At 38.5% G+C, this 26,406-nt stretch overlaps 1 protein-coding gene across 1 annotated transcript in view; it reads left to right on the top strand.

Moving 5' to 3' along the window:
- The window catches only part of exoc4 (exocyst complex component 4), a 117,850-nt gene that overhangs the window by 14,294 nt on the left and 77,150 nt on the right, over positions 1-26,406 (top strand). Inside the window, exons 8-10 of the mRNA XM_053313951.1 lie at positions 2,726-2,906; positions 17,568-17,713; positions 17,941-18,029. Of these exons, the coding sequence (XP_053169926.1) occupies positions 2,726-2,906; positions 17,568-17,713; positions 17,941-18,029 (416 nt within the window). The remainder of the gene's footprint in view (positions 1-2,725; positions 2,907-17,567; positions 17,714-17,940; positions 18,030-26,406) is intronic.

Consider the following 26,406-nt stretch of genomic DNA (forward strand, 5'->3'; position numbering starts at 1 on the left):
AGAACCATGACCTGGCTCTCTGGTGTTTCAAAAGTTCTTTAAACACTCTGTAGAGCCCTGTGTAATCAAATTATCTGTGACTAATGCTAATCTAATGTGGACACTGTCATCATGCTCTCAAAATGAAACACACACACACAGAAATACTGTTGGTCGGTTAGTCAAGGACTGACCATCCACGTGTATACTCCCTGCTGTCTCTCCAGACAGTTCATCAGCCATGTGTGAGTCTGCTTCGATCCTGGGGGGAAATGAGAAGTGAGGCCTCAAAGAACAGACAATATGGATTAGGATGGCCTCTGCTGGGAGATAATGAGGAGGACTGGGCTGTTTACTGTGTATGTGTGTGTGTGTGGGTGTGTGTGGTGTGGAGAAGGGTTGGAGTTCGCTTTGAGATTGTACAAAAAGTAGAGGTGACGAGGTTAGACCAGACGCAGATTTTGAATGTCCATCTTAATGCATGAATACAGTGGATACATGAACACAAATAGTTTTTTATTTTCCATTTCTGAAGATTGGTGTTCACTTTGTATCCCTTTTCTTGTCAGTCCTTCATGTTAATCTATGAGAGAGAGGAAGAGAGAGATAGATATTCCCTCACACGCTGGCATTTCACAGCTACTCTCTTCGTCTCATGTACATCTTCCATTCTTAAGTTATAGCTCATAGTGATTTGTGCCTTCTTTCCTCTCCATTAATAACATTTACTCGCTGCTACTGCCAGTGTACTGACAGACAGCCAACCAAAATGCCCTCTAGTGAAACATCCATCTTGCCTCTACATTATCCTTTTACCTTCCTAGCAAACCATGGCCACTTCCCAAAACTTTGAGCATGCTTTCTTTTCTTGCAGCATTTAAATAGGTGGTAATTTGTATTGATTTACCTTTTAATGAGGTAAAGGCTCAGATGCATTTTGAGTATACGTAATAGAAAATTGTTTATTTTTTGGCAGTTACATTTTTTCTGTTTTGGAACCTATTTTTTCTTAATTTAGGCAGCAGGAAATCTGACTGGCAGGGTGCAGAAAATAGTAAGTTAAATCTGACACTGACTGGGTAATATTCCCAGAGGAGAGAACCGTAACACAATCTCTGGCCGACATACGTTCAAGATCTTGAACATTTTCATTTTTTACAATGTGTCTACATACATATGTATGGAATGTATATTTAGAGTGCAAGATGAGAAATGCAACCATTTGCAACTGCTACAGAGCTAGTTTTTACAAATTCATGGAAACGGTCAGCAGCCCAGTAAGGAAATGTTTCTTAAGATCGAGGTCCATCAGGGAGTTCAACCTGTCAAGATCAGTAACTGAGCTGTAGTCACCTAGAAGAAAAAAGGTTTTACCTACTTTTAATTGAATAAATACCAATTAAAATGTCAGAGGAGAGTATTAAAATATCTGTTAGACAAACAGTGTGAATATATTTATATTAACTCTCATACCTCCATTAAAATAAAGTGGGTACTCACGAGCATGGGTGCACTGGGTACTCACTCAGACTCAACTAAAGTAACCTGTGTTCCCTCTTAACTTTGAAAGCGTTGTCCTTGTGCAGAAAGTCGGAATATAGCAAAGTCTGTATGAAAGCATTTGTGTAGATGAGGCAACTGTGAGCTTCCAATCCAGAGTGTAGCACTCAGATCAAGTGGAAGGTCAGTTTGGTTTTGGCTGTGCTCTCTTCTTCAGCCAGAGTCATTTAGAACTAATGAGAGTAGCTGTTCATTTGAGTCCAACATGGCCAGCTCACTCCTTTTTCAATAGCTAGCCCAGGTGCTGGGTTATTATTGTAGGTAAAATAGCTGTGAGTGCCTGCTGAATAGGAGAATGTTAATAAAAACAGGGACAGGCAATGCCTACTTAGTAATGTGAAATGTTCTTGGTATTTTTGGATAATTTATCTGTTTTTCCAATCTTTTATTTCCCTCATTTTTAGGACACCTTTGACTCATTGGTCAAGTTCATTTATAGCAGCTTTCTTCATCAAGAAGATAAATGAAAGTGTAATGGGGATAATTTCATCATGTAGATGTAGAAGAATGTATCTGAACAGAATGTTTGTAATAGTGACAGCAAAGAGGTAACAGACCTTCAGTGGAGGAGACAGTAATGTCAAGCTGGGGATACACAGTGATTGTTACATTAATTTAGATAGTTTATAAGTACACTATTTTTGACACAGGTGCCGGGATTAGGAAAATGTGTATTTGCATGCTGTTTACCATGATGCATTATGCATTATCAGAGATATTAGTATTTCTTAGAGGGAGTCTTTCAAAACAACAATGGTGTCCCTTGCACCATCTCTACACACTCTTAATCTTCATTCTAATATTCAAACAGAAGAAGAATCACTTGGTGGCTCTCAGCCTCTTTTATAAGTCAAGTGATTCACTGTAGGGTTTGTCTCTTTTCTTATTTAATAAAGTGCATAGTGAATGTAGTGCTGGCTGTGTTTCTTGGCATCTTTATTAGATTATGTGCAAAATAAACGTTGCATTTTAGAGTTATTTTTTTATTTCAAAAATGGAAAACGTATCATATTTGTCTGGTTGCCTTTTTTTGATTTTTATTAAATAATAATATGGCTCACTTTACTTCCCTCCCTCTCTTTCTGTCTCTTCTCTGTGACTTTACTCCCCACTCTTTTCCTCTCTAACCCCCCTCTTGTATCTAATTTTCTGCCTCCCTTTCTGCCCTCTTTGGCTCCCTCTGCAGGCTGCTGTTGGAACTGTTGGAGCTTTTGTTTGACAAGTTCAAGGCAGTGGCCCAGGCTCACAGTGTGGTGTTGGCCCATCTGCAGAAGATTGCGGTGCAGTGCTCGGGTGGGGCCCATGAAGAGGGCATCAAGCTCTACGAGCAGGCTGACGTCTCTGCCAAGATCCAGACAGTGCTGCAGGTCAGATATGAGCAACACTGTTAATGCAAATGTACCTAAACCACTTATATATGTGTTTGGTATAGCACTTATACTGAAGGTAATACAAGAGTACTTGGCAGATGTCTGATGTGCCTGTGCAGCCTTACAAAACGGAAGTATATTAACATTTGAAATCTTTAAAGATCAAATAACAAAAAAAGCTTTAAACAGAAACAACTATAAAGACTAATTAGGCATCAAATGTGAATAATCTGTCAGGAAATTAGACATCAACACAGTGCCTTTTTCAATATTTACTTCAGTTCTTTCCACTCTAACAGATGAATCCTTCTGTGAGCAAAAACAAGCATGGTATTATTTTGTGCTTTTAGTATCCAGTAGATTTATCATGGCTACTGTAAGAAGGGGGCCAAATTGGTGTTTTCATGGTCAACTCAGGGATGTTTGTTTTGTCTTCCATTGCTGGTTTACCCTAAGGCTTTTATTTTTCATCCACTGCCACCAAGAGAGGTTTCTTGATTTATTTTCCACATGGCATTGTTCTTAAAACTCCAAATTAGTTCACCTTCTCTTACAGGAAAATAATCAGTAGAGTAATTGGCAGTGAGTGATGTGGTAGATGTGGCATTCAATCTATCAGCAAGAAGTAGCAAGAAGAAAAAAAGCCAGAGAAAGCTTGATTGTTTAGATTAATTTTAGGTTGTTTAATTGGCATGAATTTATGCCTGGTTCTTGCTCCTTGCTCTTGTTTGATTGAGTCGGGGGATAAGCAGCTGTTGGGATGACCTATGGTGAATCTCCGAGGGAAATCTGTGGCAGTTGTTTGTCTCAGAGTACTTGGTATGTGTGTATGTGTGTCTGTCTCCTTATGTATGTTAATACTCAAGAAAACTTCCCTTGTGCTCTGGGCGTTTCGTCATTTTAACATTTAACATTTCTCTTCCGTTAACCACACTTTTAACTTCCTTGAGATTTGCTTAATTTTTTTTTCTGTAATTTGAACATGTACTTGTATAAACATGCAAAAGAAAGATAAGCACTTGACTTATTTTTTTAGTCTTGGAAAGCACAGCTGAAGATAGATGTTGTTAGAGGGCTGACTTGAATGCTTTGATTGTTGCCATGGTAATTGATAGCAAGATCAGTAATCAAGTCAGGTTATTATCTTTAAACGCACAGGTGTTTCATTGAACATAAAACTGTAAAAATCAATTAAATGTCAGAATGTTATTACCCTGCTCAACTATAAGCACATATTTTTCCATTTGGCATGAATGGATGGTTAAATACAGGAGTGTTTAGGTGTGTTTCCCAGGGTGTGATTGTGCATAGGTATGTACTGTAATAGCTCCACTGTACCAGCGCAGTCATAGAAGGCATTAAGCCATTCCCCAGCATGCGACCATTGCCAACCCCCAGTTGCCAGGGGCTTCACTCTCTCCTGTCTCTGCAATGTGAGATAATGTAATCTCTTGATTAGAATACTCATTACGTGAAATGAGGTTTTCTTATTCACTCACTCGTGTTATTATTTCCTGACCGATTGTATCAATATGAAGGTCCCTCATCCATCCACCCTCCCCTTTGCCATTTTTTTTCATCTCTTGCTTCTTTCTTCATCTTTCTCTCCCACTCTCCATTTCCATTTCCCTTGCTTCTTCCTTCTTCAGTATCATCCCTGCTGCCTCTGTAATACAGTATCTAAATCTCCCAATACCTTGTGCATACCCTTCTTGCTTCTTGTAATTTCCTTCTTAATCTCATTATCTTACTTTCTTTTCCCCTCACAACTCCCACATTCCCTTTCACCCCCTTAGTTTAGCCCTCTCTGTCTTAGAGAGTCACATATCAGCAATGAAAGAAATTAAATTCTTACTGCTCTCCTAGTGCCTCTGTTAAATTTTATTGGATACTGAGCCAGTTCTTATCTCATGTCTTAAGACCCACACAGTGGTAGAAATCTACTTGGTTTAGGTCAGAATTTGGTTAGGATCCTTTACATTAATCCCATTTAATGTGTTTTGCTTGAGTTTTTCTTCAGTTCTACTTAAACTACTGAAAATCTTTTTTCTTTTTTTGTCAAAATGCAAAGCCTGAATGTTCCAAACAATATTTGTAAAATATCCTAGTGGTATTCAATAACACTTTGGCATGTGTTATTTCAGTTTGAAAGATACCTTGTAGAGTGACTGATCTCTAGCAGTACTGTTTTCTACAGGTGGCTGTAATGCATTCTGAAATGTAGCAATGCACCACCAAAAGTACGAAAGAAGACTGGAAGCTAGTAAACATGGGAGTTAACAATGCAGGATTTAAAATACTTGCATACATTTTTTATGAGTAAGTAAATAAATTCAACACTTTTGTTAGACCTGAAGGATATACACAATGTACTGTATGTTGGTGAGTAACTAAATGTAAACATAACTTTTGTTGACAGGAAAACTTTAAGTGGGTTGACAAAAGTGTCATGTTATTGTAACTGAGAACGTTGAAACATGTTAAAACTGTGCTTTTGAATCTTTTTCCCCTTTGGGGTTAAATCATTTGAATCCCTGCCTATCTTGGGCTTCTTACTTATTAGTTTACGTCTTTGACATGTACAGAAACCTCTTGGTAGACGTTATTTGTTTCCCGAATTTGAGAGGAGAAACCAGGTTGACCTTTCCACATGACATACCAGCAGACAGATGCGAGAGCAGACAGAAACACCGGGTGCACCCTGTTACAGGGCCTTGGCTGAGAAACGCTGTACATCAATGTGTGACTGAGGCCCAGTAGGCTTAGAATGGGGAGTGGGTAAACAAGCCTTTGAAAGTCAAGATTCATGTAATGGTTCTAATCCCTGTTCAGAATTGCTGGAGATGCCTCTGCTGGTTGTTTATTTCACTGTGGAAGTATTGATTGAAAGCATAAAAGACCGGATGGTAATCAGTGGTATCGATGCAGGATGGAGTGTTTTAATGCCTCTTCACAATTTTTCCCTTTTTTTTTTTAAACTTAATTTGTATTGTTTTTCATTTAGTAACCACTGAACAAGAATGAGGTGCAAGTGAATAACATAACATAGAACTCAAGATACTCTCTGTCTTCATTCAGAGGCTCTACGGGTGTCTCTGTGATGGGTCTTACAAGCGGTCCATTTGTCCCATTTTTCAGTAAGAAATGTCGACTGTTGAATTCTCAGTATGTGTGAGTCATTCCATATCGAATATTTCCTCGACAGTGTCCAGACAGTGTTTTAGTGTAGGTGTACGGTCCTTATTGCACCATTTCCTGGTGATTGCCTTCTTGGTGACTGCTGAAAGAACTTTAACCAGATATTGGTCTTCACATTGAACATTTTCTCTTGTCAGTTTGCCTAGATATAATACTGCACATTTGGTAATTCATAACCCAATATTGCTTCTTTCAACTCTACCCATACATCCTGCCAGTATTTTCTCATTTTCATACATTCCCAGAAAACATGAGTGTGATTTGCATTTTTCCTCTCCACACCGTCTCCAGCATGTCTGTTGTGTACTGTAGATGAAAATGTACTTTTAGTCTTGTAGTAGAGTAGTGACGAATCTGACTATATTTTTCCCAAAGAATTCTTTCCACCTCCTGGAGCTTTGCATATATGTTACCACTCTTCTTTGAATAATGGTATTTTGCTTTCTTTTCCCTATTTATTTCCTAATATGTAGTGTGGAGATTGCTCAGCTCATCACAATCCCTTCATACATCACTGATATCACTCTGTATTATTCTTGTGCGCATTACAGTATCATAGTCACTCTTTTTTGGCTTGTGAGGTAAATCTGGTCTTAAATCTTTATCGAGGAAATGTCTGACTTGCAGGTACTTAAACAAGTCTTGTTTCTCCAAATCAGATTCTTTCATTAACATTTGCAGGTGATTCATTTTGCCCCTGTAAATTTTTGTCCTTATTGCTAGATCCTAGACAATTTATTGATTTTTCGTTCCATCTGAAATTGTATGCTTGTAGGGTAGCCTGTGTTTTTGCCACGGTGAGTTTGTAACTGATTAGTAATTATAGCATTATAGTAATTATTATACAATTTCATCAGTTAAGGGAGACAGATATTTGGTTGTTTTAAGGAGGTTAAGACATCATCCTCAAATCAACCAGTTTTGTGTTCTGTGCCTTTCACATCCACCCCCTCAATGCATTCATTTTATCATATTGCTTGAGCCAAGGCTTCAGTGAAAACTGTGAAGAATAGATGATAGACAGCAACCCCTGTCTAGTCAATTTTTTATTCATTCATTTATTTATTTTTTTTTTTTTACCTTAAATCAATTTGTAAGATTACCATTTATTTTTAATCATGCCCTTGGATCTTCATAGAGTGTTATGATGCAGTGAGTCTACATTAAAGACAAATCTTTCTTAGCACCGGTATAAAAACTTCTAGAAAACACAGTCAAAGTAACACTGCACTTTCTCTCTACTTTTTCAATTATATGTAGTATCCTTGTATTATATCGTGTTTGGTGTCCCTTAATATAACCTGATCAACCTCTTTGATTTATTTTGATAAGAAGGTCTAGAATCTCTTGGATATAACAGTTGTATTTTCAACTTTCAATATCAATATTGGTCTGTAGCTTTCACAGAATGTGTTGTCCACTTTCCTTGAGAGTTACTGTGATTATGGCCTATGTCCATTAGAAGGAGATTTAGCCTTTTTTAATGTTTTGTTTAATGATGCTAACACTATTTGGCTTAGTTCCTTCTTTTAAATGTTGCATCATTCGAACAGGGAACCGTGACTTTCTGGAGCCTTGTTAGATTTTAATTTATTGATTGCATCCTCCAATTCTTTGTCGAGATGTATTTATATTTATAATTTCAGTTTTTTTCTCCTATTGCTGGTAGATGTAATGAGATCAAAAGGTTTCTTATTGCTTTTTGTTATTCCTTATAAGCTGGCTGTGAACAGCTTTTTAAAATAACTTTTGAATGTCTTATCCATCTTTCTTAGTTTCTAACGTGTTGGTTGTAGGATGTCTGATTTTATGGATTCCATTCAGTAGCTGCATCCTTATTCATCTGGATAGTCATTTTGTTGCTTTGGGACCAACTTCATAGTATGTTTGTTTCAGGAAGCAAATTTTCATTTCTACTTAATTTCCTAGTTTCTTATTTACTATTTTCTTAGCTTCTTTAATTTGATGAAGTGATTCCGAGTGACAAGAATTTCTTTACTGTTATTACTGTTCTAAAATTTTGAGCTTTCTAGTCTTTTTGTTGATGTAATTCTTGATGTGTTTTTTAAGCTTTGCTGTTTAAGATATTGGTTTTCCACACGTAACTGTCTTCATAGCATCCCAGAGGGCAATGGAGTCTGCTTTCCCATTGTCATATTTCTTCCCAGTTTGGTTCCCTCTACAAATCCTGCATCATTTAAGATGCTAACAGTCATTCACCAAGTTGTATTTTTTTTCCTGCTGTTTAAATTTAATGTCAGATACAAGGCGCTATAGTCTAATAAATCTGCTACTCCTATTGTGCGTTCCTCTGCTCTAAATCTATACACTGTATTCATGAAAAAATAATCTGTTGGTGTATAAACTGAATGTGGGGCTGAGTAGTAAGTGTAATCCTTCTCAAGTGGCCGTTGTTCCCTACAAATGTATATAAGTGCCACTTCTGTCAATGCACTACATTCATATTGGGCCAATTGTATTTTAGTACTTTTCTTTGTACTAAATGTATCCAAGTTATGATTCAATGTAATGATAAAGTCTCCTTCACATATCAATATGCTCTCAGTTTCTAGAACAATGACATCAAATATTTATTTCTACCAGAAGGTATTTACCTTCTTCGTCACTTCTGTTAAAGTGTCCAAACACTGTTGTATTTAATATTAAAATGTCTACCCCCCTCCCTTACTGCCCCATTTATACGAGCTATAGAATGTATTTTAAATCCCACATTTATTTTAGCTTTTCCTTTCCCCTTTCATTCCCTCTGGGACCTTGAATATCTGCACATTGTTTCTCTTTGACCTACCTTCCAGGATAGTTAAATTTTCTTTGGTCTTGGAGTGTTGTTAACAGCCTCTTTAGCTTCCATGTTCCATGTCTTTAGCTCTTTAATGTGTGTTTGAGCTTTGCAGATACTTCTAATCCTGTAATTTGTTGCTGTTTGCTGTCAGTTTGTTGTTGGCATCTTCCTTTTAAGTTGTCAAATTTCTCACTGAAGTTCATATCTTGTAGGAGTTAATGTATGTCTTTGGTAATGTCAGCCAAACCTGTGTGTAGTACCTCACTGACTTCTGCCTTGCTGCCGTTTATATCTCTATCTTCATTTGAATCCATATCAAGTTGCTCTTGCTTTTTTTCCCTGTATGTGTGGTTTATTTTGCCTTCTCTATCAGTTTCAGCCTTTCATTCCTTGTTTTACATAGTATTGAAAGTGTTTTATTGTTTGTTAGGGGGCTTTTTTCCTTGACTGGTAGGAGTTTTTCTTAAACTGTCATCCCTCTCAAGTCTCAACACTTGGCCAGATCTCCACTTCACAAATTTTTAAGTGGCTTTCTGTAGAATGCGTGTGAATGTATCTATTGATTATTCACACCATTATTGAATATATATTTTAAGTGTACACCATCACATGCCTTTGCTATCGCCTTTTTTCCCTTTTCCATCGTGAACTATCTTCTTCAAAGCAGCCTGTTTTATCAAAGAAACCAGAGTGACTGGGATTTCTGTGTACCCATAAATGTTTAATATGCTTCCCTTTTCTCTTTCCAAATACATTACAGCAGTGTCAGACAATTGTGATAGTCTTGTAGCCTGGCAAGTTTAATGTGATGTTCTCTGAGTTGAAATATTAGTCAAAACAACATGATGTGCCAAGCAAGAAAACTCAACTTCCCTTTGTATCATTAACGAGATTGGAAGTCACAATACGTCCTCAGGTAATTGGCTAACATAGTTGATAAAAGATCACAGTTCATAACCCTCTGCATGCACTCTTTATTAAGACCACCCTGTTATGCAGTGTTATTTAATGTATATTTGGCACATATTGTCTCTGTCTACTGACATCCATCACCCTTTGACCTTGTCTGTCGTTTGTTTTGAGGCGCATGAGTTAGATAATTAGCTCGCCATTTACGCATTCTGCAAGGATTTGTGGCTGGGTGACTGCTTGGCATGTCTGTCTGTGTCCTGCAAGTGTGTGACTAGAGTGCAAATCATACTTTTAATGAGTACTTTCCTCTCTGCAGACATGGAACTTTGAGTTTGCGTTCAAAAATATGGATAGATGTTGACTATCTGCATTCTGAAAGAACTGACTCCTAGATGACTGAGAGCGCTATCGTGTTTGTATCCACATTTTCTTCTGTAACAAGAGATTAGAAAATAAGCAACAAGGGCTGGGATATTTGATTCGGGCTACAAATAAAGGGCAACATTTAAAAAAGATTGACAGTCAGGAGCTGCCTCTGCTTTAGAATATGCTATGTGGCACTAAATGATAAAATTCTCTCTGTCTCTTGTCTTTTTAGAGAGCCTATAGCTTATCATATAAATTTTCTTCTTAATTAATCATTTGTATTGGCATAAGACAAAGAAAAGGAGGGAGGGTTGTACAGTTTGTGTATAGAGCAGGGTCCAAAAGTCTGAGACCACATTGAAAATCTCTAATATTTTCATGCAAGTCTGGAAATATAAGGGTTAGGGTTAGTAAGTTAGTAATCAGAAAGTTTGAGGATTGAGTACCATCTTGTAGTGGTTTCAGAGGACATGTAGCAGTTTCTAAACCACTTCTCAGGAGGGGAAACAAGGCCAAACACTTTTGAGCTAAGAAATATCAGAATTTCACAGTGGATGACTGGAAATAACTGATGAATCCAAGATTGACTGTCATCGAGCCATCATTTCAGGCCTGCCCAAGAAATCTTGAACACAGGGTTAGTGAAAAACAGTTGAACACTCTAACTCCGCATGTCAGCACTACATAGTTCACAGCCTTTAACATGTTTTAAGCTATTATTTTCTAACATAATGTGTTTAAAAATAAATCTCTTATTTTCCTTCACACAGATTTTAAATATGCACTGCCTTCTCTCGGCTCATCAACAGAGTGAAAATGAGGCGAATTGAACTGCCAGAGAGCAGCCAGAAGACAATGATCTCTTTTAATTAGATATGAAGCGCAGACATTGCTACGTTGTTCTCGCCCAACATTTTAATCAATGTGTCACATTTATTCTGTCCTCAAAAGCGCTGTCATATTTACATATTGCTGAAGCGCAGTGAAGTCTTACCATCTCCATGGTGTTGCCAAGTCTCTTCCTCCCCCTTACATCCACTACATCAAAATCATCAGAGACTTAATCAGATGCCGCTGTGTGTTTTTGCAATCTTTTTCTTAAATTGTTGATGTATTTTCTCACTGTGTTGCAATGTGATGCATGATATTATGTGCTATAAATGCTGTCATTGAAGCTTTATTAACTGTGTAGGTTAAAATCAAACATTAATACCATTTACTACTTTTAACTTACAGGTTATCATTGTGGTTACCATTACATTCATCTATAATTCAAACCAATTACGGTGAATAGTACTATTGTCAGTGTCATGGAAGTCATGTATGTGTAATCTGTCTGCATGTGCTATGCATTCAAAGTATGCAGTACTCCTTAACATTTAAATACATCGACTTGCCATTTGACGATTGCATCCAAATGACAAACACACATTCATAAATAGTAGTTTTTATAGAAACACCATCTTACATGGCACACCTTTCTATTACTTCTCCCTCTTCTTTATTTAAAACAACACATATACATATTTTCACATCAAAACCTGTCAGGGGACACAGCAAGGACACTAAAAGAAATAAATGGGTTTCACTGAACATGCAGGCACTTCGTCCTTTCTTCCGTCAACAAGATAGCCTTCAAAAGATTGACTAGACATGGTACGCTCCAGGTGGGAACCCCCGCTGGTTAGTGGTAGTTCAGTGCTGGCGGAGTAGCTGAAGCTTCGTCAGAACTTGTGAAGGTTATTGAAGTTTCTGGAACACAATCGATACAGGGTGTATACAGAACCCTTTCTTTGACAGCCAAGGACACTTTAAGCTTCAACTTCAAACTAGCAACAAGGGATATCAGTCAATATGTTTTGTGACAAGACACCAGCCATGGGATTTAGTGAGAAAACAGACAATTTCAATAAAGCCTTGAGAGAGGAACAACGTGTTGAGATTGTTCTCTGGGCTGCTTTTAAGATGACTTAATAAGAAGGAGATGGTGGAAACAAGGAAAGGGAAAATGAAGTGATAATAATAATGATAATAATAATTATAATACATTAATAATTTTTGCCGATTGACTGCCAAATTCATCGAGTGACAAGCACTCACCTGCAAATCTTTGAGTGATTTTCTCTTAATTGCACTGATTTGGTGGTTGTTAGGGGCCCTAATTTACAGAATGGAAGATGAGTATGCACTTTCTTCAAACACAAAGGCTAAGATCAGGACATTTGGTTAGGAGGAAATAGACGGGAGTGCTTGTAATGAATTACAAAGGCAGACTGCCATGAAGCTTTTCTTCCTTTTTTAATAGAACTTAGCGCTCAGCCCAGTGGACTGATTTAAGTTTGGGATGAGACCCAAGCCACTCAAGTGCAGAATGACTTTGGTTGGTTGATAGAATTACATTGAGCAGTAGTGGTGGAAATGATTGTCTTTGTCAGGGGAGCCCTTGAGAAAGATGTGAGTTTTCCATGTGCGCCCACTCACACAAGTAAACACATACACACACTCTTGAGTTGATATGAACCCTTGAGCTTCGCCTTATTATCTGGTGTGAAGAGCCATTTGCCAAGTTTCACATCTTTACCTATCACCCCTTTTTTTTCTATCCACTGTTTCACAGATTCATCCATGAATATTGCTTTTTAGTGAACTCAGGCAGTCCCCCTCCTGCCTTCATGTTTCTCTATCAACTCTCTGTAACCTTTATATGGAAGTTCCATAGATGTCCTGAACTAATATAGTGTGTTTTTAAAAAAAAAAGAAAAAAGATTTTGTCTGGCATAGATGCTTTTTATTGAGCAGTCGACAGACACAGAAACATGGGAGACAGAGAGGGGGGTGTGACATGCAGCAAAGGACCTCAGACCGGGATTCAAACCGGGGTCGGCTGCATATATGGCATGCGCTCTAACCACTCAACCACCTGTGTGCCCATGTAGCGTGTTTTTGAAGATGTTATCTTTGAATGCATACCTGAATCCTTTTAACAAATGTGAAATTGCTCTCAATTGGACCTTGGCTCTGGGGGCCATTCCTAATTAATAATTAAAAATTAAAGGGTCATGGTCACACTATGTATGTGACGTATGAAGTTTTACACACGTCTAATAGTATAAACTGATGAAGTGATGACATTGTATATCCAAAAGGTCAAAAGTCAACTTCACTGTGACATCATAATGTTCTGTATAACACTTTTCTGGCCATTATTCAACGCCATAACTCAGGAACAGAAAGGAAGATTGGGACCGTATCTCACATTTGGTGGGATATTGAATTGGTGACACTAATCGAAGGTGCCCACCTTGAAACTGTGGTGATTGTAAAGATCTTCTGTGCTCCCAGGTTGAAGATGTGTGTGTGAAGCAACCACGTTTTAGTATTTTGGAGCTTCTTTGCAGCAACATTCATATCTGAAGCATCAACCACTGTCATAACTACATCTTTGTGTTGAATCAGAATAAGCTTCATTGAACAAGCATATGAACACATACACTCTTAATACCTTTTAATTAAATTCCTTTCAAGTCTTCACTAATAAGTGATTTATGATGAACATGGATGTAAACCGAAACTTGACTTGTTGGTCAATCAATCAATAAATCAATCAATCAATCAATCTTTATTTGTATAGCGCCAAATCACAACAAAGTCATCTCAAGGCACTTTGCACATAGAGCAAGTTCTAAACCGAACTCTTCAAGTTTTAATTTTAAAGAGACCCAACATTCCCACATGAGCAAGCACTTGGCGACAGTGGCAAGAAAAAACTCCCTTTTAACAGGAAGAAACCTCAGGCAGAACCAGGCTCAAAGTGGGCGGGCAGCTGCTTCGACCGGTTGGGGTAGAGAGGAGAGAGGCACAAATCTTACGGTGGTATTTTTAGCTTGTGTTAGCTCTACTATGCTGTCCTCACTGATGAGCTGTGTGGTCGCACACAGGTGACGGTAATAGTCTAGGCAATAATGTTGCTAGAGTAATAGTGATTTTAAATGAGATTTCATATACTTGAACTGATGGGTGAGAAGGAAGAGGAAGGTGAGATTGTCTTAATCATTTGATTGAGTCAAGAGCAGTACCTTTAGGTCATATGAGTAGGTTGCAAAGACTGAATCACTGTATCAAACAAAATAAAACTAATGTTGTTGATTTTTTTTTTTTTTTTTACGATGCAACATTCAGTATATTACCAGCAACCTGAGAATAGAGGTGTCATTATCAAACACTCATTTAAATTGGGACTGTAGCTTTGCATGCATGACTCCCTCCTTTATTTAGCACATTAAATTGTGCCTCATTTACAGGGAACAGATGCTGGGGAGTGTAGTGTTACTTATCTCATGTGTAGATTTTAATTTTAAGTTTAATTGAATAATGTTGTCATAATTCTTTTATGATTGTGAGGTGAGCATAACTTACTGTTTACCGGTATCAGACTGTAGGTAGAGTCATTTGTTTTCCATTTATAAAAAAACCCCAAACTAACCAAAGGCATTTTCTTGACTAAGATGAGGTCTATAGCACCTAAAATTGTTCTGTTGGTTTGCACACTGCACACCATGAGACTAAAGATATTTTTAGTCAATGTTGTCATAGTCACTTAAAAAACCCTTACAAATTTGCAGCAGTTGGGCACTGCTCTGAAGTAACTTTGTTAGGACCAAACTAGTGCTTGTTAATAAGGCTGATTTGCAATGTATAAAGAAATAATGGGGCAAATTTGAGGTGACATTAACAGAAATTCCCCTTTCTTGAGTTATTAGCTCTGTATCTTGGTTTGCTGCGGATTAGAGATAGGTTAATGAGACTGTCTGCTCTCAGTAAAAAAAATCAGTAAAAGATCCTTTTAAGTTGAGGTGGGCCAACCAACCCTCTCTTTTTAACTTCACTTCAAGGTGTTAAATCAGCAATAAATGGTTTGGTATTTAACTTAGTCTCTTGTGTTCTTTCCTTTTCGATCCATCCTTGCTGTTCATTCCTATGGTTTTCTTTAACACAGTTTAGTGTTCATACACCACCTATAATCCTTCAGTCGTTCTCTTTCACGCAACTCTTTCCACCTTTATCTCTTCTTCTTCCAACCTCTCCTTCTGTCTTACTTTCTACCCCCCCCCCCCCCCCCCCCTCGTCTATCTTTCTCTCTGTCATACCAGTCCAGTTAATTGCCTCCAAAGTTCACTCTGTCTCTGGGCTAATGCAATTTAAGTAGGGTCGGAGCCCCTTCATCAGCCCAGTGCTGGCATTTCATTAAGTCTACTTGGGCGTTAGTTTGCAAGCAAGTGGGGGATTCGCTCCATCAGTTCATTATTTGTAATTAATACACTGATAGGATTATCTGCAGCATGAGGCTAGTGGCAATTGGAGGCCCTGGTGTTGCCAGTTGGAGAGGGCGTGTGTGATATGGCCTTGAGCTGACTGTGATGACGGGAGGTGTGTTAGAGAATGTGCATGTGCTTAACTTGCATATTTACATGAACATTAGTGACAAAGTGCTGTAACCTCAGTCTTCTTTGATGTAACTTGAGAGCAATTTTAAGCCACAAAAGTTCATTTTTATTTTTTTCAACAAAAAGCATAACCTTTTTTTCCTTTTGTTGTAAAATTTCACTGAAACCTCTGAATGCACATCCTAAAACAAAATGATGGTCTATAAGAAAACCTGCTTTTGCATTATGTTTTCATTGTTATACACTTGAATATGCTTGTATGTGTGTGCACTTGAATTAACATTGATGCTATCATGTGAAGGCTTTCCCATGCAAGACGGGGGGTGCTCTCCGCAGCGTTAATTACATCATTATGGTCGGGATGGATCTCCATCTGCTCGGCCATTACTCCTGTCCCATTCTGGGCTGACCCACATTGCGCCTCAGAATTAGACACACACAGAAGAAATGGCCCTGCTAAATTATGAAGCTATTAGATATGGGAGGCTATTTTAGGACATATGTATTCACAGGGAGAGAGAGAGAGAGAAATGAAGACTGGTGAGAGAGAAAAAGAACGTTGAACTGAGGTAGACAAGGCAAGAGAGAGAAAATAGAAATATGAGAAATGAGAAATGAAGCACGAAGAGATTTTGAAAAATGAGAGCCGATGAAAGCAACAGAGGGAATGTGCAGATAGAATGATAGAGTAGAGGAAGTTAACTTTCTCTGTCTGGCCATAGTTTCAATGTGCTTGTCCTATTGTTAGAAGTTGATAAGATTTTTATGAAGCATGATCAGACATTGATGGATTTCACCATGGATCATGCAGACAGATCGAGGAAATGGAGGACAAGAATTTTTACAGCGGTCATCAGAAGCACCCAGTGATTTCAGAGCCCTTTTTTATTTTAAAAGTTTAGTTTTTGTTTTGTTCTTAAGATTGACTTCATACACATAGCGTTACCATAAATTGTGAACATACTATTACAGATGTCCATGGCTGATCTGCCAGATGTGTGTATCTCTGCTGAACATGACATTTTTTATTGCAATTTAACATTAAATTTGAAATGAAAATAAATGTTTAATTCAACAGAATAGTGTTGGAACAGTATAACAAAATCAGATTGTGACTGCTTGTATTACTACAACTGGCTGAAGAAAGTGAAAACAACACAAAAGGGAAATATAAATGCAATTAAATGGACACTAGACAGAGTGTTAGGTTAAATGTTTGTATTAGTGCTTCAATGAGCTGCAGTGCTAGGCAGTATCAGTCCAGAAGACTAATGAGCAACCATTTAAATCTAACTAAGGAAGGGACATTCACAGAGCCTTTACAACTCCTCACTACAATATTCTTTTAAAACTCATCAAGAGTTACTGGTGGTTTTAGCTTTGTTTGGCAGTGAGCTCTACAGAGATTAAACATAAGATGACGGCAAATGTAAGTAAATTGAGGTTTTGTTTTTAACCTATAATCTCTAGATCTATTCTACAAATGGCTTATGGATATAAAAGGCACTCATGAATAAGTTGACAAGTGAAGAGAATAGGCAGGCCAGGCTTACAGGATATGATTGTGAGTGGGAGCTTAAAAGTCATTAATAAGCTTGAGAACTCCATGTTACTGTATCTGTGTCTAATAACAGCTGGAGGAATTATATGCGTATGATGAATTTGGGACTGCAGTGGCATCAGTCACTTATTATTCACAGTTTGAGATAGTTGAGTTTGTTGGTTGTGATATGCCAGAAAACTATCTTGATTTCTCTGTTTCATTTCATCTATGTTTCGTGGAATGATTTAATGTTTTGCAGACAGGACTCATCTAGATGAGTTGGCCGTTGATGGCTGGCTGATGAGCAGTCTCCCATGCAAATATGCATGAGAAATTCCTTATACCTAGGTTTTTTTTACTAGCTTTTGATCTCATGCTTTTTTATTGTTTAGGTTCTGCTTATGGAGTATCTGGACGTGAAGAACAGTCGCAGCGCCACAGAGCCATCGGCTCAGCTGTCATATGCCAGCACTGGCAGTGAGTTTGCTGCCTTCTTTGCTAAGAAGAAACCTCAGCGTGCCAAGCAGTCACTCTTCAAGTAAGGATCACGCTTCCTGTCTTGTACTATTCAAAATGAATGAATAAAATATCCTCTGTATGAAAGAGGATTTTAAACAGTATTTTATCAAAAGTATCAAAAAAGGCATAAAAATACTTTCATACCCAAAGTTGTTGCTCTTTGTATTTTCTTGTCGTTTCTTGTTGAATTGCCATTGTTATGTCGTGCTGTGTGCCTATTTGTTGAATTTTCGGTGTGTTTTCTAGGTTTGAATCATCTTCCCATGCCATCAGTATGAGTGCCTACCTGAGAGAGCAGAGACGAGAACTCTACAGCAAGAGTGGAGAATTACAAGGTGAGGAGAGCAACCTGAAGAATGGGAAGTAGTGATATAAAGTCGGTTTGCAGAAAACTCCTGAATGGCTGGAGTGGAGGAGTTAGGATGAGTGGAAGTATAGTGAGATGATAGGGCATAAATTGTGGATAAAAAGAAAAAATAGACCAGAACAGAGCAAAGGTTGAGGTTAGGTGGAAGGATGATAAGAGGGAGGGAGGTTATGGGTGTACTGTACGGGTGGACTTCGACTTAGTACGGGAGCAGGATTGTTTAGAAGGGGATCAGAGGGGGATTTGGTCATGTTTGGCAAAAGTGGAGGCAGGATGGTGGAAAGATCTAGCAGTAGGGTAGGGTGATGGGGTGGGTGGGTGGGTAGAGAGGTGGAATGGAGAGTATGAGTGAGTAGTAATAAAAGGTGCTGTGGAGATGGAAAGGGCATTTTGCAGGTCGAGAGGTAACACTTCAGGAAAAGAAAGGAGTGTGGAGAGGCAAACAGCGATAGAGAGAGATTGACGAGAGGCAGAGAGCAGGGTGACTTTGCAGAATCTGCCTACAGGGAGAGGCCTTGAAAACCTCTCACTCACATACTCGTGCACACAAAAACACACACACACACACACACACACACACACACACACACACACACAAAATAGCACAGTGAGTGAGCTACACAGCCAGACCCTGGAGAATCTAAGCTTTTCTACTGCTCCTACATCTTCAGTTTCTCTCTCTCTCTCTCTCTCTTTCTCTCTGGCTCACTATTTCTCTGGCTATGACCTTGAGGTTTCAATCAGCAGTGCCTGACAGTACTGTTTGTCTGCTACCATTCCTTTTTTCACGCCAAGCTCCTTGTTGACATTGTTTGGATAAAATAGAAAATGTTGGAGCAAAACGATAGCAATAAAGTGCTTTTAATCTGTAGAGAGTACTCTATAACGCATCCAAAAAGGATCCTTTGAGAATATCTGCAGAACTAATTATGACTATTCCATGTAAACTATTTAAATAGCACAGTATAACTTACTTGCTGTATTTCTCTGCAAATGTACCTTAAAAACAATCAAAGACGGGCTAATTCAACTCACAACAGTAGAAGACATTTCAATATTACAGTGCAGGCTGATCTCCTTTTTTTTGTCATACAGTAGCTAGTCTGGTAAATGTATGCAAAATGTACAGCCTCAGCTCCCACCACAGAAAGAACAGCATTGATTAACTGTGGATAAAGGAAAATCCCAAATGGTGTTCAAATAACAGCTCACTTTTTTTTTCCTTCCTCCATCTGTCGGTGCCTTAGAAAGAAGGGGGAAAATATTTTTTTGACTGGCTGAATGCCTCCGAGCGTTTATAAGAAGATGAGATTTCTCTGGGCTTTCATTTCACCTGTCACAATGCGTAGCACTGGCCACAAGCTCAGGCCGGAGCCTGAATGGCTGCAAAGAGATTGAAGGAATAAGAAATCATTTAGAAAGTGAAATAAGTCCACTATGATGGAGGGGAGGGGAAAGATGGATGGAGGGAAGGAGGGAGGGAGAGGAAGGTTAAAAGTCATTGTTTTCATCAGGGTCCAGCGAAGAAGCCATTAAGAGATTTCTGAAGGAAGAAATTAGAAAAATATGTATTGAGACGATGTGGAAAAGAGACTTTTTCATCTCCCTTCAAATTAAACCTACTGCAGGGAGGGAGGGAGAGGAAGAGAGTTAGAAATGAGAGATTGAGTTGATGAGTTCTTCTGGCTACGGGATTACTCAACACTTAAAGCTTAGTCAAGTGTGTCACTTAGTCTCTGTACTTGGAGTTTCCTAAACTCTTTTTTTCCCTCAACGGTCTGCTTCAAGTCAATATAGTTATTAACTCAGATGGCCACCAACATAGCCCTGGAAATAAGAGTTTGATTGTTGGTTTTAAATCCAGCTATGCACCGTTAACAAATGAATAAAAATGGTCATGTACTAAACAGAGTCTAAGTCAGAACTACAGATGCTTCTATAGTGTGTGCAGAAGATGCAGCTACATTTGCCATATTTTGTACTTTTTTGAGTGATACTAATGTACACACATATGTAATATATATACTGTATATATATATACATATACATATATATGAATGATCTCTGAGAGGTTATAGTATTCTTATAGTATAGTATAGTTTTCCAGATCATCTGTAAGTAAGAGCAGTGTTTGTATAGAATGTTTAATGATCCTCTAACCTATCCAGACTGACATATCTATAATGGATTTGAAATTAATCTGTAATATCTGTAAATGATGTCTCCAGAGTGTTGTAAGGACTAGCTGTATATCATTACACATATGCACATTGCTACACAGGTGCGTATTCACATGCAAGCACACTGGGGGGCTTAATTGCTTGCCTTCTCCACTAAGCATGTCTCATACGCTTCAATTAATCCAATGCGTTATTTAAAGACTTTATTATAGCTCCATATGTAGTCACATCTGGATCATATATTCTGGACGTATGCAGTGAGCTTGCCAGCTACTGCATGTATGTAGTATGTAGTGTTTTTGTATGTGCCAGATCCTCAGCTGTCTATCTGAAATGTGTATATACTGTTTATGGGTGTGTTCGTATCCTCAGCAAATCACTACTTCAGAATCACAGGACCTCATCCAGATTCAATCACATTGCCTATGAATAAATGATGAAAATAACAATTTTCCACCCATAGATGTGTTACCATGCCCCCTTATTCCTGCGCATGTCTCCCAACCTCCAGACTCTTACATCCTTGGCCTGCTTTTTTTTATTGCCTCTCTATTGTCTGTGTAGGCAGCAGATGACTCGGATTGCCCCGGTGGTCATCTGGGAGGTGAAGTGCGAATATATCTCAATAACTACTGCAACCTCGCACCATGTCAAGCCAGTAATGCATTTATAGCATTTTTTTGATTTGGTTTGTCTTTGTGTTGTGGCTGTTCATTGTGTCGCGTGCGATATTGTGTTGTCACAGAGCATATTTGAAGTAACACCCACCCACCCAATGTGATAACGGTGCACAAACCCTACCTATCACCACATGCTTGCCCCGGACATACTTATAAACAAACATAGACACTTCAAATTTCAATCTTTCCCTGCAGGCACATACATACACTCCTATTCCCAACTCTCTCCCACCTCTGACCTTCCTCCTCTCCTATGATGTATTCATAATCAACTCAGTTCCAAATCTATTTCACACATTCTGTGTTTCCCTTTTGATATTCAAAATAGACTTGTTCATGGGGCGTCCGGCAAACAAAGAGAGCAGTCTGGCTGAGTCCCCTATGCAGGCAGTCTTGTTACAAACAGCTCCTCTTTTTGCCCACCCCTTACCTAATGCTCAGTCAGAAGTTGGAAAAAAAAGCCTATGTTGTGTGAGGGGAAGCCTAACACAACACAGGCTTTTTGTTGTTTATGTATAATAGCATCATGTTCCCATGAGAGAGGGAGGAACAGGGATGAAGGGGAGGAGGAAGAGAGTGACGGCTCAGGGAGACCAAAAGTGGTGTTCCTTGTCAAGCTTATTTGTACATTGCAATGGGGAGGGGAGGGAGAAGAGGTGCAAATGGAAAAATGTCAAGTGGGAGACACTGGGGTGGAGGTGATGGTAGGTGGGAAGGTGGGATATCACGGGTGGGGCTGGCAGATGTGTGTGTGTGTGTGTGTGTGTGTTGTTTGTGTGTGTGTGAAGTAGCAGAAACGCCATGCTCCTGCTGAGAGATGTGTGATGTTATACGCCATCGCCAAACTGGGATCGCTGGGTTATGTTTGGCGAAAGTTTTCAGAAAGGCGTGGACATTTCAAAACGGTGATTGGGTCTGACCAATGATCCAACCCCCATCCCCAAAAACATTATACTTTCAGATAGTATTCATATATGCTTTTTGATAAAACTAATTCATGCTTTACAGATCTTATACTCAGGCAAACTACCACTTTTAGATCAGTTCCTCTCTCTTAGGTCACACTCCTGAAGGCTCTTCAATCAATTTTTATTGTAAAATAACAAACTTGCTTTTTAAATGATATTTTTCCCAATCATTCATTCTCTTCATTTGCTGTCGGAAATCAACGATAATGGTTGTTGGAGTAATCAATACTTGACTTCCACTGACCTTGAAATTATGATTTATCATATTCTTAAATGGAACATTAGATAGGATTGAATTTTGTTGGTGAAAAAGTCAATAATTATTATAAGATTATGACGCCAGAATGTGAAAGACTTGAGTGCGATTGATGCCTCTGTGTCTCATTTTTATTACTTTCCTCTATTTTTTGGCTTTATGTCTCGCACAATGATGCTTTGTAAAGATTTAATTTTTTGTTTGTCTTCTTTTAGCGTCAACATGAAGATTGACATTTTAATGGATTCGTGTGTTTGTGCGTAGGAGTCTCACCATGGAAGACTCAATAAACAGGTCACAAGCAAATTAACTCCAGTAACACTAAGGAGCATGCTTTTCATTGACATGGACCCACAGTAGATAAATGTCAGTCAAATGATAAATCCAATATCATGGTTCTCAGAGAAAAACTGTATAAAGCGTGTATAAGTGCCACTTGTTTTTTTCCAGGGTGCTTATCTTGTTCATGAGCAGAATATTTTTACTTGACTCTGGTGTTAGATTTCTTTTTTAATTTGAAGTCCTCAGGCTGCTTTAAACTCTAAATTAGATTTTATTTTGCTGTAAAATAAAAATAATTTGGATTTTCAATAAACTTAATGTCTCTTATCCAAAACGTATTTACAGACTGAAATTCAAAGTGAGGAATGATATAGAGGAGGTTATGTTATATTTAACATCAATTAAACATAATATCTCTTAAACATCTTAAATATCTGCAACATAATATCAGCCCTAGAGTTAAGGATACTATAAGGTTTTACACACTGCACAGGTACCATTCCATAAACTTTAAGACTATATATATCTATCTCTCTATACACACACACACACACACACGTATATATATAACCTTCACACTATGCAGCATATCCTCATTTTCAGCAGTTCTGTTTGGCCTTAATATGGCTATTATTCCTAGTAGAGCATTAACCCATAAAGGTGTGAAACAGCACATGTCACATGAATGACTGATGAGGGCTTTCATACTGGCTAACATACAGTAAGTGCATGCATGTATGTTTGCATGCCAAGTTATGTCACATATGACATATATGACATGCTATAATTGAATGACATGTTGTAACCAAGTCTGTATGTCTGTATGCAGCAGGAATGTCACCAGAAAATGACATTTTCCCCCTTTTGCTCTGGTGCCAGACTTTTATGAATTACTTTGTTCCAACAGAGAAATGACTGGGTTTGTAGATAAAATGCAAGGTATGTCGGTTAGTTGACAGGCTATTACTGTGAAAGGGCTTTATTTGTGTTCAGCATCAACGCAAATATGGACACACACGATGCTGCAGATGTCCAAGCTCACAGCAGTTATTTTGTATGCGTATGCTTGGTCTCATCATGTTCAATTTGCCTGTACATAGATTCCAGCTAGGTTGATAATAATGTTTAAAATAACATTAGAAATGTGATTCCCCTTCTCTCCTCTTCTTTATGAAGGCACACAAAAACAGCACAGTGTTGGATTCTCATCTGCTGTGGGACCAGTGATTGAATTACAGTAGCTTTGGTGCTGAAATGAGAGTGGAGCACAGAGACAGTGTGGAAAATACACTGTTGCTTAAAAATATCAGGTTTTTACTATAGTGTATCTCTCTGAGCCTGCGGTTAGGAAAATGATGGCTAGAAGCATAATAATTGAAGACATTGCAGGGGCTTATTTAAGAGACTGGAATTAGAGCTGCTAGCATTTGACTCACTGCTGTTATGTCATACCTTTAAGGACCTTCTAAAACGAGGCAGTTTACAAAATCATTACATATTTTACAGAATTGTTATTTCACTTCACTGCATATTGTACTGTTTTATCAGTTAATTTAGCTGTTTTGGCCCCCTACTACCAGAAAAAATGTGAATCATAAATCCAAGCGCAAGCCGGCAACGTCTGCTGGAATTGAACTCGGTACGAACCCAGGATTAACCTGGATGTCAACCAAAATTACCCCTGCATGAACAAAAGCAGTTCCGCATTAAACACAGTATGCATGTCTCATTCAGTTATTCCGTGCATTCGACGATGAGCTAAAGCAGTTTAAACAGTACTAAACATCTGGATGTAAATCTGTGCTTGTAAACAGGTATTTACAAGAAAGCTGACGTCAAACATCAGACATGGAAGATTGGAAGATGTCTGTAAGATACTGCAATGAGCAGCATTTAATATACACAAGCACATATTTAGAAACATTGTCATAATGTAAATTTAAAGTGGTATAATTTTCTCAGTCCAGAGAATATGTTGTCCAGTGTTTCAGGAGTGAATTTAACTTTATATCACAAGGACTTTGAGTTGTGAGAATTGTTCAAGGTTTAGACCAACACTCTGGTGAAGTGACACACAGATAAATCAGAAATTAATTAATGTGGTGAGAAATCCGAGGCGTTAAGAATAAAGATGACTTGGGGATACAGAGGACAACAGAAGGAGAATAGAACAAGGTTGTAATAGTTTACACAGTGCAGACATTTAATCAGAGAGAAAGAGCCCGGTGTATTTTCTCAACCTGAGGCTAATTTTAATCAGCATTGGTCTTGTCATTATTGGCGGCTTTGACTGTCACCTCTGTGTTTACTTTTAATCTCAGACCTGCTGATTGGAGAAGATGGAGGGATGAACAAATGAAGGAGGGCGGGAGGGAGGGGAGAAGGGTGGAAGAAGGGCGTGTGGGACTTGAGGCTATAGAGACCTTGGCAGCTGCACTGAGGCATCTACACTGGTTGGGAGACAGATACAGACCATGGTCACTTCCAGGGACATCACATAGACCTACATTCATTTTCTGGAGACTTACCCTAACCATCACCACTACTTGCCTAACTCCAACCTTAACCCCTGACCCCAAAGCCTTTTCCTAACTGGGGACACAGCTGTTGTCCTTAATTTTGCAAGCTAGAAATAGCATAATTTACTGGTTCTAAGTCTGATATTTGTTCCCAAAAGTAGCCTATGATGGAGCGCACACACACACACACACACACACACACACACACACACACTCTCTCTTACCTCTTGCTGTCCAACCATGCAACAGGTTCTTCCGGTAAAGAAGAAGGTGTGCAATGTGCTGTCAGAAACCCTGCTGGGTTCAATCAAAGATGTGATAACACTTGGTTTTCTGGCCGATTAGTTCTACCAGTCTTTGTATACACACACAAACTCACACGCATGCATGTATTCAATCACTCATACACAATTCTTCGTTATGGTTGACAGATTCAATAGACTATAGCCATAAAGAGTGTTTTTAAGCCCTCAGTGACCAGAGTGAGGATGATGATGCTTTTTTTTCTTCTCAGGACATAACAACACAATACTTGATTGTTGTTTCTATAATAGGTGCAGTTAAATGAAATGTTATGTTTTAGGTAATATGTGAGAACATGGTTGCTAACTTTTTTAAGACTGTTAGTCTAAGTATTTGCACCATCTTTGCTGCCTTGCTACCATTCCTTCTTGTGAGGTGTAAAAAAGACTATCCTGTCCATGCATTAGGCAGGGGTCGGTATGAGTTACACCCTTGAAAGGTCACCAGTCTAAGTGCCTGGTCACATCAGAAATTTGCTAAGTGGATTTCGTTTGTGCATTTGGTAAAGTGGGCCATGTGACACAGCTAATATCCTCCCTCCATTTTGTACTCTGTTTCCTCTCTATTCCCTCACGGGTCAGCACCTGTCAAGACAGGTCAGTGGCACAAAGTTTAACATTATGCACAAGCACTGTGTGAGTTTACTTTGCTTCCATTAGCAAATCCACTGATCACAGTAATTAAAATACATTTATATCACTGATATTATTGCTTTTTAAAAATCTAGTGTGACTCAGACTTTGACTTTGTGCTAACACTGAACAGACAAAGACATTCACACCGATGAGCAGTTGAGTTTCCAGCTCACAAAAACGTGCGTGTCCTTTACAGTGGGGGGGTTTGGACTCTAGAAACAGTTGTGTGTAATGCACCAGCATGAAACATTCAATCAACATATTAGTTAAATATTTAATCCAACTTCCTATTTTATTTTGCTCAAATCTTGTCATGTTGTAGCTACAGATTTTTAAAATGAGTTACCATCATAATGTTTGTGGTTCTACCTTCTCACCTTACAAAAGCTTGTAACAAATCTCATCTGAATCTCAGGAATTGGGATGTAGGGTGGATTGGAATTCAGTGTGGAATGTGAGGTTCACTTATACTAGATGACTTTGGCGTGAAAGTGGTTCCTTAATGTAATTTCAGCATCAAAA

The sequence above is a fragment of the Scomber japonicus genome, chromosome 23 (genome assembly GCF_027409825.1).
Source record: "Scomber japonicus isolate fScoJap1 chromosome 23, fScoJap1.pri, whole genome shotgun sequence".
Taxonomy (NCBI): domain Eukaryota; kingdom Metazoa; phylum Chordata; class Actinopteri; order Scombriformes; family Scombridae; genus Scomber; species Scomber japonicus.